Source organism: Diospyros lotus, chromosome 9 (assembly GCF_014633365.1).
Source record: "Diospyros lotus cultivar Yz01 chromosome 9, ASM1463336v1, whole genome shotgun sequence".
NCBI lineage: Eukaryota > Viridiplantae > Streptophyta > Magnoliopsida > Ericales > Ebenaceae > Diospyros > Diospyros lotus.
The window spans coordinates 37,817,221-37,830,107 of record NC_068346.1 but is presented as its reverse complement, the minus strand read 5'-3'; the positions used below and the strand labels follow the sequence as shown (position 1 = coordinate 37,830,107).

The following is a 12,887-nucleotide window of genomic DNA, read 5'->3' as shown; positions in this document are numbered from 1 at the left end:
ATATCACAAAAAGTGACTATAGGGGTCATTTGAGCAATATCACCAACAATATCGATTGGTAAGCTACTAAGATATAGGGCCATTAGAATTTCTCTTCTTTTGTATGCATTTAAGAAGAAACATAGTGTCCTACAAAAATTTAGATAGCTAAATTCCGAAATACTAACAATTAATTCCTTGTCAAGTGGTAACAACGTGGTAAGCAAAGATTGATATTGTGCTTCTTTAGTCCATAACCCCCTATAACAGGCAAATATAAGTTCTTATATCTTGTCACATACAGTGATGATGTGTTCATGTATATTTTGCAAATATAAGTTCTTATATCTTGTCACATACAGTGATGATGTGTTCATGTATATTTTGCTATTTCATCATCCGATAATCATCTAATTGACTTTTCATTTCCATAATTTAGACTCTTTGGACAGTAGTTCGGATGATTCTTGGGGTTCACATTAGTGTCATTTTCCTAAAAATGAATTAAAGGAAAAATGACATAGTAAGAATTTAACAAACAAATTCTTTAAACAATTTTGTACAATATATATATATATATAAATGTTATGGACACATCTACTTGTGGTTAACTAATAACCTCAAAATATGCCACAAACAAATAAAAAATTAATTATTATTAACTATTAACAATAAATTTATATATTTTTATCTTATTAAACAAATGAGTCAAACAAATTTTAGAGCCCAAAAATAACATTGTTAAAACAAATAAATAAGGCCCTAAATAACAAAAAATTACAAGGCTAAACATGGCCTTAAATTGAAAAAAAAATTAATTTGACAAATCGAGAAACCCACTGTTATGTCAATTTCAATTAAAATTAACAAGAATTATTTTACTTTGCTCGAATTGATTGGCGCACGAGATGACTAAAGATATCAAATGACAAAAATATCTTCATCTTGAAATTTCCTCCTCTTCTCGAATACACTCCCCTCGAATATCCTCATCTTGAAATTATTGCCTCTCCTTGAATACACTGCCCACACTAGGTGGACTTCAACACAGATGAAGTCCACCTAGCAACAGATGAAGTCTGCCCAACAACAGTGCTAGGAACTCAAAGGGCGGACTTCATCTGTGATGAAGTCTGCCTAACTGCTTGGCGGGGGCAAATGATGAAATTCGCCTAGCAATTTTTCGGTAAACCCATACGTCAACCTTTTTCGGGCACTGTTGCACGACTCAATTAACAATGCCAAACATGCCCTTAAATTTAGAAAAATGTAATTTTTCCAGTGAGAAACCCTCCTCATCTTCAATTTCAATTGCATTTACTCTGCATACTGCATTTCAGCTTCTGCCTCTCACCTTTACAGAACGAAACCATTGTCATTTTAAGAGTACTTTTGCCAGAGACTTACTAACCACCAGCGACGCCGTTCTTCTTCACCAATGTCTCTGCCATTTGCAGCCATGAAGTTGCAAGGAAAAGATGAAGATACACAAGCGGTGACCATCATCACAAAGAAGATAGGCGACAGAGTCTCTTCACGGATTCTCTGGAATATCCGGGTTTTTTTTCTCTAGTATTTTGTATACATATACATATAACAAATAATTTGTATGAGAAAAGAAAAACATCTTTTGTGTATATTGATGCTTCTATACAGTGGATATGCACAAAAAATAGCATTGTGCGTGTATATATTATGAACATGGTTTATTTAACACAAATATAAACAGCGAATCCTTAACCAGAAAACAACCACGGTTATGCTTTGATACCAATGTTGGAAAAATCGGACTTACCTAGTTAACATAGCGGAAGTAGGATCAAGTGGTTGAATCACTTGTATGCAATGAAATCACGGTGGAAATCATTCGTTTCCACAACCTAAATGCCTCGCACACGCATAGAGAAATCTTGGAATTAGTTTTAAGAGTAATTTCTTCAGACTTGTCTTCTTCCTTCTTATTTTTGCATACAAATATTTTGTCTACACGAGTAAACTACCCATTTCCACCATATGAGGAAATTATGGGGAATCTGCAAATGCACACAACTGTTGGAGATTCGGATTCGGGTCTAGATCTAGATTTGGAGTTGGATTCGAATTTGGGTTGGACTTGGAACTGGTTATGGGCGGATTGACCTGGATACATAACCCAGATTTATTACAACTTCAACTCATAAACACAACAAAAGGCCAATTCATTTGCTTGTTGATTTCTCTCTTGAACGAGAGTGGAATAAGACTTCTTAATTTCCTTGTTGATTCTCTTATATTTCCTATTAACCCTTTAAAATTTTCCTCAAGAGTGTTAATCCTCGCAACATGATCTACGATGATGTGACGCCCCGCTCCCACTTACGGGTGTCACTCGTGAACAATCATCTGAGCTGTTCACATGCCCAGTCATTTGTGAAGGGCAGACTATGTTTCAACACGAAATGTCTTAGGTGGGAACTAGGCTTCGTCATTCCCCTCCCGTAATCCCAAGATCCGCTAGTAGACTTGGGCTTTAACCATACCACACCTGGCTAATTAATTTCCATTAAATTTGTCCAATCATTATTTTATTAATTTAATTCTTCTTCTTGCTAAGAACTCCACCGGGCTCCATATAATTTAAAATTCCAAACATCCCATTGGTTTTTACCAATTTTCAAGAAAAAATCATAATTTCCATTTCCCTAAAAAATTCGGCATTTATCTCCAAAATGCCCCAAAAATCCCTTTATTTTTAGAAATTTTTCCGGAGCCCAAAATCAATCAAGAAATACCCCAAAATCCCAATTTATTTCAATTTTTTTTTAAAAAGATAGGCCAGCGGGCCCAGGGCCCCATAATGGGTTGGTCGCGCATGACCACATGCCCGCATGCCCTAGCGCTTGCGGCCACTGTGGCCCCCTACAGGCCACCTGGTGGCCCTACTGCTGTCTTCACTACTCTTTTTTTTTTTTTTTTCTTTTGGGCTTCCTAATTCAAAATTTCCAGAATACAAATACAATAAATATACTTCACAATTATACTATTTTGCCTCCATTTTTTCATAATTAAGGCTAACACAAAACTCTTAATGATTCCACAACATACATCAAAAGTACCAATTTTCTTCTACCACAAAGCTTACACAACAACAAAAAAAATATTCCTTACACTCACTCATGGTGCTTATTACAACATAAATCAAAATAAGACAAATAGGCCTCTATAAGCCATACAATGGTCTTGAACCTTCATTCTCATGCATCTACATGCTATCCCATCCTTGTCTTGACTTTCTCATGTTGAGCCAAGTTGCTCCAATCAACCTATTGTGTAGTTTGATATTTAACAAAGCATAATTTTAGTAAAACTATTTTTAGTATATTTAAAATTCCTAATGAATTTTTGATATTTGTTAAGTATTATAGTATTTTATGTATCAAAACGAATCAAGAAATGTTATTTGATTCTAAGTAGAATATTAGCACACTATAAGGGAACATATAAGAAAATGTTTTCCTTTTGAAAAACTAATTCCCGGTATTTTCATAGCTAATATTCATTATTGTGAAAATGATTTTTAGTAAATTTTTCAAGTAATGGAAAGTATGTATTTTGGAAGTGCTAAAATCGTCAAATCCGGAATTTGTTCTAAAACCCAAAATCTACTTTTTTTTATCTATTTGGATTTTGATTTTTTAGATATTTTTATTGAATCCAAATGGGGGGTACTTTGTTATTTACATTTATGTATTAAAGTAAATGGAAGGTAAAATATAAATAAAAGAAAATGTGGACATTTACTTAAACTAAATAAATGTAAATATCTTGTAATGAATTTATGCTATGTATTGTATTATCAAAGCAAATCTTATTTTTCTGAAATCTGGACTGAGAGTCGACTCCCGGTGAGGGACAATCGACTGTAAGTCAAAATGGTAGTCGACTGTGAATGTGCATCAGTCGACATAACTGAGCATTGTTTATGCAGAGTCGAGGTAGCTGAGAGTGAGTTATGTCCAGTCGACTGTCGAGTTGACTGTGGGCTAATGAGAGTCGACTGTCTGTGAGAAAGTCGACTGTGGGTTGAGCGAGAGTCAACCATCGGCAGCAAGAGTCGACTATGGGTGTCACAGAGTCGACTGTCAGTTAGAGCAGTAAACTGCTAGACTTCAATGGTCGAATTTTTGAAATCGTTGTAGGTCGTTTTGGGAGCCCCAATATAAATATCTAGAGGAGAAATCTGGAAGAGGCTAATGCTCTACCATTTCCTATCTTCCTAAAGCACACCCAAACTCTTAAGCACTCAATCAAAGCAATCCAAGGCCCAAAGAGCTTCAAAGATCTATCCATTGAGCCTCAAGGCAAAGAAGAAGATTTCTTCTTATTGGTAACTTGTATCATTTCATTTTGCCTTGTATATTGTTCTTGTATTCATATCCATTGTAGTCCAAGTGTGTTGGACATAGGATTGATTTATTTGTATTAGATTATGGATTATGAGTGGCATCCTAGAGCCCAAGTAATCTAGGTGTATTATTGTGTTGTATTAATTTTTGGGGTGAGCTAAGGGGAAACCTCGGGGTGTACAAGTTTGCTAAGTGCTCTTGTGTGGAAACCTAGTGGTGATTTTAGTGGAACCTCAAGCGTCGATTTGACATTGAGAGAGTAGAGTAGGTGTTGGATACACCGAACCACTATATATCTTGTGTTTATATTGTGGTTGTTTGTGTATTTATATTGCTATCATTTCCAAACAACATATATATTTATAACAAGTGTATTTTGTGTATAAGAAAATCTCAAGAGTTTTAAAAATGAAAAAATCGATTCAATAAGTTTTTAATCACTCAATTCACCCTCCTATTGAGTGGCCATTGTGTGTGTCAAGGGACCAACATCTCATGCCTTGACAATCGATATGTGAGGGTAAAAACCTCATGAGCTATTAAGCTCAGTAAGGGTGCACTGATAATAAGCATGAACATAAATATAAAATGTGATACCAATGCATGCAATGCAACAAAGTTAGGGCTTTCATATCCTCACAACCACCTTGGTTTGAGGCTTTAACCTAATTTACCCCACACAACCTCATGGCCATAGGTCCTTGAACATAAACAACATGCCAATGCACACACAAAAATTCATGAACTATACTTACAACCTTGCTAGCCACTATCCCATGGGGCTATCGCTTACCTCTTTTCTTTTAAGAGCTTTACCAACTTTGCTTTCAAGACCTTTTATACTTCCAATCCCTTAAAAGAAAATCTTTTGATCATTATTTACTCTCTTAAACAATAGAAAATAGAGGAGTAGGAAGACTCTTATTTCTTTTCTTCTTCCCATTATTACATAGTATAAATAAAAAAGAAACCCATTATTACATAGTATAAATAAAAAAGAAAGCTTACCTTTTGATTCTTTTCTTCTTCTCCATTATTTCTTTCTCTTTTCAAATGGCCAAAGAAGACAATTCTTCTTTACACTTGCTTATTTATATTACCCTTCTAACTTTTCAAGAACAAATCCTAACCATTGGATCTTCCTTTATTAATCTCAACCTTCACTTAAAAGCACAATCCAAGTGCTTTGTGAGGAATAAATCTCAACCATTGATCTCTTTAGATTAAATTCCTCTCTCTTGGAAGAAGCACAATCCATGTCATTTCTTCTCTTTAAATTCCAACCCTTGGATCCATTCTTTTTCCAAGAATAAATCTCATTCATTGGATTTATTTATTTCTCAGCATTTAATAAATTGAGACAATTTTCACCCATCAAGAATGAAAGACATAATTCCTTTCTTTTTCCTTTAATTAATCCCATATTTTCCAACCATTAATGGTGACCATTTACCATTTTCATTTGGAATTTCTTTTAATCTCACTCCATCATTACATAAATGACTAATTTTCATTAACATTTGGATTTATTTAATCCCACTATTTTACTTGAACAAGACTTTGTCAAGTGTCATCTCTAGACACTAACCTTAGTTCCAAGCTTCCATCCAAATCATCCATGTGGTATCACCACATTAATTCATCAATTTAGGAAAAATCAATTATTTCCTCATATAATTGAATATTTTCAATTTTCCCCAATTTTTCATAATTTAATTCCTTTATGGAATTTTATTTCAAATTACTAAAATGCCCCTTATGAATTATTAATCCCATTTATCTCCACATAAATACAAAAATGGGAAATTAATTCACTTCCATACTTAATTCCACTTAGGAATTATTTTCAATTTACTAAATTACCCTTTATTAAACTTCACTATCCAATTTACCAAAATGCCCCTCTCATAAGGCACCATTATTCTTAAGATCCATCACATTCTCAAGAGCATTTTTGGAAGTTTCTCACTTCCTTTCTTATTCTCCTAACACCAGTAACTTTGGGTGTTACAGATGACCTTTGAGAGCTTATATTAATTGGACATTGACATTCCTTTCCTTCAGTTCTTCATAATTTTTCTCTAATTTTTGATATGATTATTGAAAAGACTTGTGCATTTGGACCCTTTAGTCCTACTTCTTATTCTCTTTATTTCGGCCCTCAAGTTCTTCTTGGGTGCAAAGGTAATAGGTTCGACCCTAAGCATTTGCTGCCATCAAACGCCCTCAATGAAGAAAGAAACATATCAGGAAAAAAACACCTACCAACACTTAAAAGGCATAAGTTAAGATGTAAAAACCTTACATTGGTTAACTCTCACTTGGGTTTATCCATTACTAAAGGGAAGTTTTTGAAAATCCTCTGTTCATCTTAGGGCAAAAGGGTGAAATATATTAGGCGAGCACCAATGTAAAGGTCCTCAACAAAGTCAATGTCCACCATGCTAGGGTAGATTTGGAAGTGGTCTCTTTTTAATCTTTGCCGTCAACAAGTAAGATAGAAGTCAAAGAGCCTAACATTAGAAAAATAAGAGAAGTGTGCAAATAACTCTCCATCACTAGAGTCTTTTAGGATTTTTGATAAAGTAGATGGGAAAGATTACATTCTACTCTTCCTTGACAATAGAGCTCATTAAGAGTATCTTGATCAAAGGGAAGGTCATAGCGCATGACCCCTTTCTCCTTGTCTTTGTTAGGGTGTTAACAACACCACCGAGCGAAAGGGGATTGGCTAGCTCTGGGTGCAATAGGAGTTGGGGAAACTGTCACAACCTCTAGTTGATTAATATGAGGGACTTGGCTTATTCGAAGTAGCAACACAAGAAGAGGTGTAGGATTCCTTGCCACCTTAACTCCAACAAATAGGGTTGTAGTACCCAGGGAGATATGAGGCTATTTGTTCGCCTCAGCAACTTTAGTGACCTTATGCTTCCTCACTTCATCAGTCGCATCTCCAAAACAAACTATCCTTACAAATAGAAAATTTATAAAAGATATCTTAAAAATAACTAAAACCAGAAATGGAAAAGAAAATACCCTCAGTAAAAGCTTGTTTCTACGAGAACATGGAAGTGTGTGAACGAACATCCTCCATCATCTCATTCCATTCATCATTAGAAAATAGGGCATCAACTGAAGAATAATTGAAGGGCTTTCATTCACGAAAGGGTTGCCCATTCTCTTTGGCTCAACGAGAATCACCCATCTCGACTGAATGGTGAATTGGTGAGCCTTCCTCCATAGCTTGGGGGATTAAAGGAATGATGGGTGCTTGAGCGTCATCTTGTTGATGTCTCGATTGAAGAAACAAACCCCATCTCGCTACGGCTACATTTTTGTGTGTTAACACCTCATCAAAACAGAAAAGGGCTTTGTGAGACTGGCTTCTTGATAGCCTTATGGTAATGCGCGCAGACATCCTTAAGTGGAGGCCCTCGAATTGCATAAGTCTCCCGTTCTCCATCCCAACACCATAGAGATATGTATTCCAACTCATTTGAGGCTTAGTTAAACCCAAGATCAAGAAGTTACCACCGTGCCAAAAGTTATAGCTGTTAGCAAAGGCGTAATTTTATTTCCTTAAACCTTAGCAGCATAGAACCTCCATGGTAAACCCCTAGAAAAATTTTGGGATACAGGGCTCTAGGGACCCAATAATCCCCCCCCTCTCCTCGAAATTGTTTCTGCAGTAGCTCAAACCCGCAACCTTATTTTGATACCAGTTGAATCCAAGATCAAGTGCTTAGCATCGTGCCAAAAGCTATAGTTGTTAATTAGCAAATGCATAACTTTATTTCCTTAAACCCTGATAGTGCAGAACTTTCACGACGAATCTATAGAAAAATTATGGGTTCCAGGGCTCTAGGGACCCAACAGGCTTCACCATGAACCATCCTCAAAGCAATTTATCTTGTTTAGGAGATCGTCAAAAGAGTTTGTTAACTCTCAATAAATGTCGGAGAGTTAACAACTTGATGTGTTAATCTATTCCTCGAACTCAATAAAAATAGCTGAATAGTTCAAAAGTGCACTACAACTATTTGGTGACACAAGATGGAGAATACCACAAGTAGGGTCCATTTGTTCGAGCGAAGTTGGGTCTGGACCAGGTAACTCACCCTGAAGACGTTCTTTCAGAATTCAAGAAAGGGGAATAAAGGTCGACCGCTAACGAAGCCATACGTACTTTTGTACAATTTTTGTCGACACAAAAAGTACATGCATTTTTTCTTAGGGAGTTTTATCTCGTAATCCTTCAAGAAAGAGAAATGAGTTCGAACCTTCTCAAGATTCGTTGTTGTGAATCTAAACCTACTACCTAGAGTGACTAAAATTTCTTGAGTATCAGGCCTCGTTGTGTGCTTTGTTTTGGCTATCAAAGGTTTAAAAAGAAAAAAAAATTAAGTCACAAGACTTACCTAGGACTCGTAAACTTCTAAGAAAGTCTATGGGAGCCTAGCTGTCCCATGTAAAAATTTGTGGGAGACTAAGTATTGCAAAAGATAGTCTTCCAAGAATATTGAAAGAGTCTTCTAGGGGTTAGCAAGAAAGTTCTTTGCTTTGCGTTGGGAGAGCACTGGAAAAGAGTTTCGAGATTTACAAGTTGTGTATGAAAGTAAGAAAATAAATAATTATAAAAAATATTATTATTATTATAAATTAATTAAAAATAAAAATGCCAAAGTAGCTCTAAAATTAAGAAAAGTGGGGCTTTTTAGTCGGACGCACGCACGTATAATCTCACTGGCGGAGAATATTTATGCAAGTTTTGATAAAAAGAAAGGTTCAGATTCAGAATCCCAACCGAAACGGGAAAATAATTCCCCTGGACTTTTCAAGATTTCGGAAACAGCCCCCAACATTTAGTAGAAAATGACATTAACAACCCCGCCCTTTCTGACCCAATCAGCCCTAATCTTTTCGCGTAATCCCCAACAGGGCTGCCAGCCTATTCCCCTCTCGATCTTGATCTCGATCCCTCTCTCCCTCTACACGGTCCGGTTCGGTTCGGTTCGGTTGGAAGGTCGGTCGGTCGGTCGCTCGCAGGCTCCTGTCGAGGAGGAGGAGGAGGAGGAGGAGGAGGTGAGCAGTAAGTAGTTCATTACCCACACCCAGATCAACCTCGCTCGCTTTATTAACCTATGAATTTGTATGGTCTTGCATGATGGTTTTAGTCCATCGCTGGTTTCCCTGTTCATCCGCTCTGTTTCTCATCTAGTAGTGTGTTTAACTTTTCAAATTCTAATTTTGGCTTAGTTTTCAAAGCCGATTATGCTTATTTGCTTGTAGACCTTCCTGTTTTCTTTTTCATCTGATTTCACTTGGTGAAAATGGTTCTTTTCACTAGCTACAAGCAAGCCTTGGAGGAAATTTTTCGAATTGGATTCGATTTAGGCTGTTGCACAATTGTACGTTCATCTTGCAGAATCTCTCCCCTCTTTCTGTCCCTCGAAATTTTTATGCGCGTTGGTTCTTTATTGGTACTACTAGTCATTGAAACCTACACTTCCAATTACTAATGTAATGAATATAAGATTATTAGGTCTTCTTGAAGGAGAAAAATGAAACTGACGACATAGATTATTTGGATGATCACTTGGTGCACTGCTTTATTATTCTTGACCGATGAGAGCTTTACTTGCAAAAGAAAAGAGCTTTAAGAAGAAGAAAAAGTAAAGAAAATATTCTTGACTGGTAAGAGAATCGCTAGTGTCAAAAGGGTATGTGTTACTAATAAATCCACAGTGAAATGATGCTGCGGGCTGAGGAGATTGATTCATAGCGATCGATGTGATGATGGGGGATACTTATTTCTATTGGAATTTGCTCAATCAATAATCATGTGTTACTATTTGCATTGACAAAGATGCATAAAATTGTATGGTTCATGTCACTGTATCATTGTGTACGTTAGTATGGGCTGACAGTTTACATGCGTAAAATTATATAAACTCTGTTGCCTTCTTGTAATCTCAGTTTCTTTCCAGCTGTTCTCTCCTCGGTAAATTTTTCTACAAGGTATCAGCTTGAGCTGCTTATCCATTTGCTGAATTTCCTTTTACAGTTGCTCTCCAGGGGATTAAAACCTGGAAGGCGAGCTGGTTTTGAAAAAGTGGAGACTTTAATCAACCTGTTGGCTTATGGAAGATCACAATTTTGTAGTTGGTCAAGAGTTCCCTGATGTCAAGGCCTTCCGGAGGGCAATTAAAGAAGCTGCAATTGCACAGCACTTTGAGCTTCGAATTATAAAAAGTGACCTGATTCGGTACTTTGCAAAGTGTGCGGCAGAAGGTTGTCCATGGCGCATCCGTGCTGTAAAGCTCTCTAATGCTCCAACCTTCACTGTTAGAAGCATTGAATCGACACATACTTGTGGGAAAAATGCCCAGAATGGGCATCATCAGGCTTCTGTCGATTGGATAGTGAATTTTATAGAGGAACGACTGAGAGAGAACTTAAACTACAAACCAAAAGATATTTTATATGACATCCATAAGCAATATGGTATTACAATACCATATAAACAAGCATGGCGTGCCAAGGAACGAGGGCTTGCTGCAATTTATGGCTCTTCTGAAGAAGGCTACTACCTCCTCCCTTCATACTGTGAGCAGATGAAGAAAACAAACCCAGGAAGTGTTGCTGAGGTCTTCACTGCTTGTGCAGATAACCGGTTTCAACGGCTCTTTGTTTCCTTTTATGCTTCTATATATGGATTTCTAAATGGTTGTTTGCCCATTGTTTGCCTTGGTGGACTCCAGCTTAGGAGCAAATACCTTGGCACCTTGCTATCGGCCACTACTTTTGACCCCGATGGGGGGCTATTTCCCGTTGCAGTTGGGGTGGTGGATGTAGAAAATGATGAGAGCTGGATGTGGTTTTTGTCGGAGTTGCAAAAGGCTCTGGAAGTAAATGCAGAGAGGATCCCACAACTTACCTTTTTGTCAGATGGACAAAAGGGAAAAGTTGAGGCTGTAAAAAGAAAATTTCCTGGTTCGTTGAATGCATTATGCATGCTGCACTTGAGTGAAAGCATTGGAAAAGAGTTCAAGAATTCGAGGCTGGTCCATCTATTGTGGAAAGCTGCATACGCCAACACTACCATTGCCTTCAAAGAGAAATTGGAAGAAATCGAAGAGGTATCTTCTGAAGCCGCAAAGTGGCTTCAACAATTTCAACCTTCCCACTGGGCATTGGTATATTTTGAGGGAACACGGTATGGTCGTCTCTCCTCAAACATTGAGGACTTCAATAGGTGGATAATGGAAGCACGAGAGCTGCCCATTATTCAGGTGATTGGGCAGATTCATGGTAAATTGATGGCTGAGTTTCTGGAACGGCGTGCAAAGAGTAACTCGTGGTCTTCTGTGCTTACCCCCAGTGCCGAGAAGCGCGTAGCAGAGGCAATCAGCCGTGCCTCAACATATCAAGTCCTTCGATCAGATGAGGTAGAATTTGAGGTTCTATCAGCAGAACGATCAGACATTGTGAATATAGGGACCCGTTCTTGTTCATGCCGGGATTGGCAGCTACATGGAATACCATGTTCTCATGCTGTCGCAGCACTCATCTCTTCTAGAAAAGATGTGTATGCGTTCACTGAGAAGTGTTTCACTGTGGCTAGTTACCGTGGAACATTCTCACAAGATATACACTCTATCCCAGGTAAAATTGAATGGAAGAAGGAACGAGAGGAGGAGCAGCAGCAGCAGGAGGAGGAGGAGGAGGAGGACATTAGACGAGTTGTGCGGCCTCCCAAGTTTCGCCGGCCTCCGGGACGCCCTGAGAAGAAGCGCATCTGTGTGGAAGACCTCAATCACGAGAAGCATACCGTGCACTGTAGCCGCTGCAACCAAACAGGACACTACAAGACAACCTGCAAAGCAGCTGCTGAGACAATGAACAAGAGTGTAGTATAGTAGGAGGCTTTTAGATATATACTAGCTTAGCAAGTAGACTTAAGACTTTACATTGTGTAGTTAAAAGAGTCTCTCTGGCAGGCCTTGCTAGTCAGTCAGCGTGTGCCTCCATTGAGTTCACAATATTAGCGTGGCTAGCTGGCTGTATCTCAAACTAATGGTCTAATAACAATACTAACAACAGTACGGCTCGCTAAATACGTCTAGTTTCATGCCATTTGTTGATGTAGAACGAATGGCGAAGAGGATAGAAGAAGAATTGGATCAAAAGAGGCGACACCATAAGGGACGAGTTAGGGAGGTGAGACCATGAGGGGCAAAACCGTAATTGCAGATTTAATTGATTTAATTATTATAATTACTGCTAAACAGTATTTAAGCTGATGTCTATTTTAGTCTTTTCTGTTTTAGGGCTTTTCCAATTACGTTGTTAGGGTTGCTGATTGTTAGGAAGTATTTTAAACATTTTTTCTCTTCTTTTAAAGGCAGGTTTTGATAATAGAATTCTGTGAGTTTATTCCAAGATTTTGGTGGAATCCGATTTTCCAAGATTTGGTGGAATCCAATTTTCTTTGTGACCTTATGGTTTCGCTTGAAACCAACC

General features: G+C 37.6%; 1 protein-coding gene across 2 annotated transcripts; it reads left to right on the top strand.

The window, feature by feature from the left end:
• Positions 1-9,249: 9,249 nt before the first annotated feature.
• Positions 9,250-12,652, top strand: LOC127809848 (uncharacterized). Of its 2 annotated transcripts, none has more exons than XM_052348987.1 (2): positions 9,250-9,446; positions 10,429-12,652. In XM_052348987.1, the coding sequence occupies exon 2, from the start codon at positions 10,505-10,507 to the stop codon at positions 12,281-12,283; it is 1,779 nt and encodes a 592-aa protein (XP_052204947.1). In that variant the 5' UTR covers positions 9,250-9,446; positions 10,429-10,504; the 3' UTR covers positions 12,284-12,652. The 2 variants fall into 2 exon arrangements, with proteins under 2 accessions (XP_052204947.1, XP_052204946.1); XM_052348986.1 differs by having other exon boundaries at positions 9,250-9,453.
• Positions 12,653-12,887: the final 235 nt, after the last annotated feature.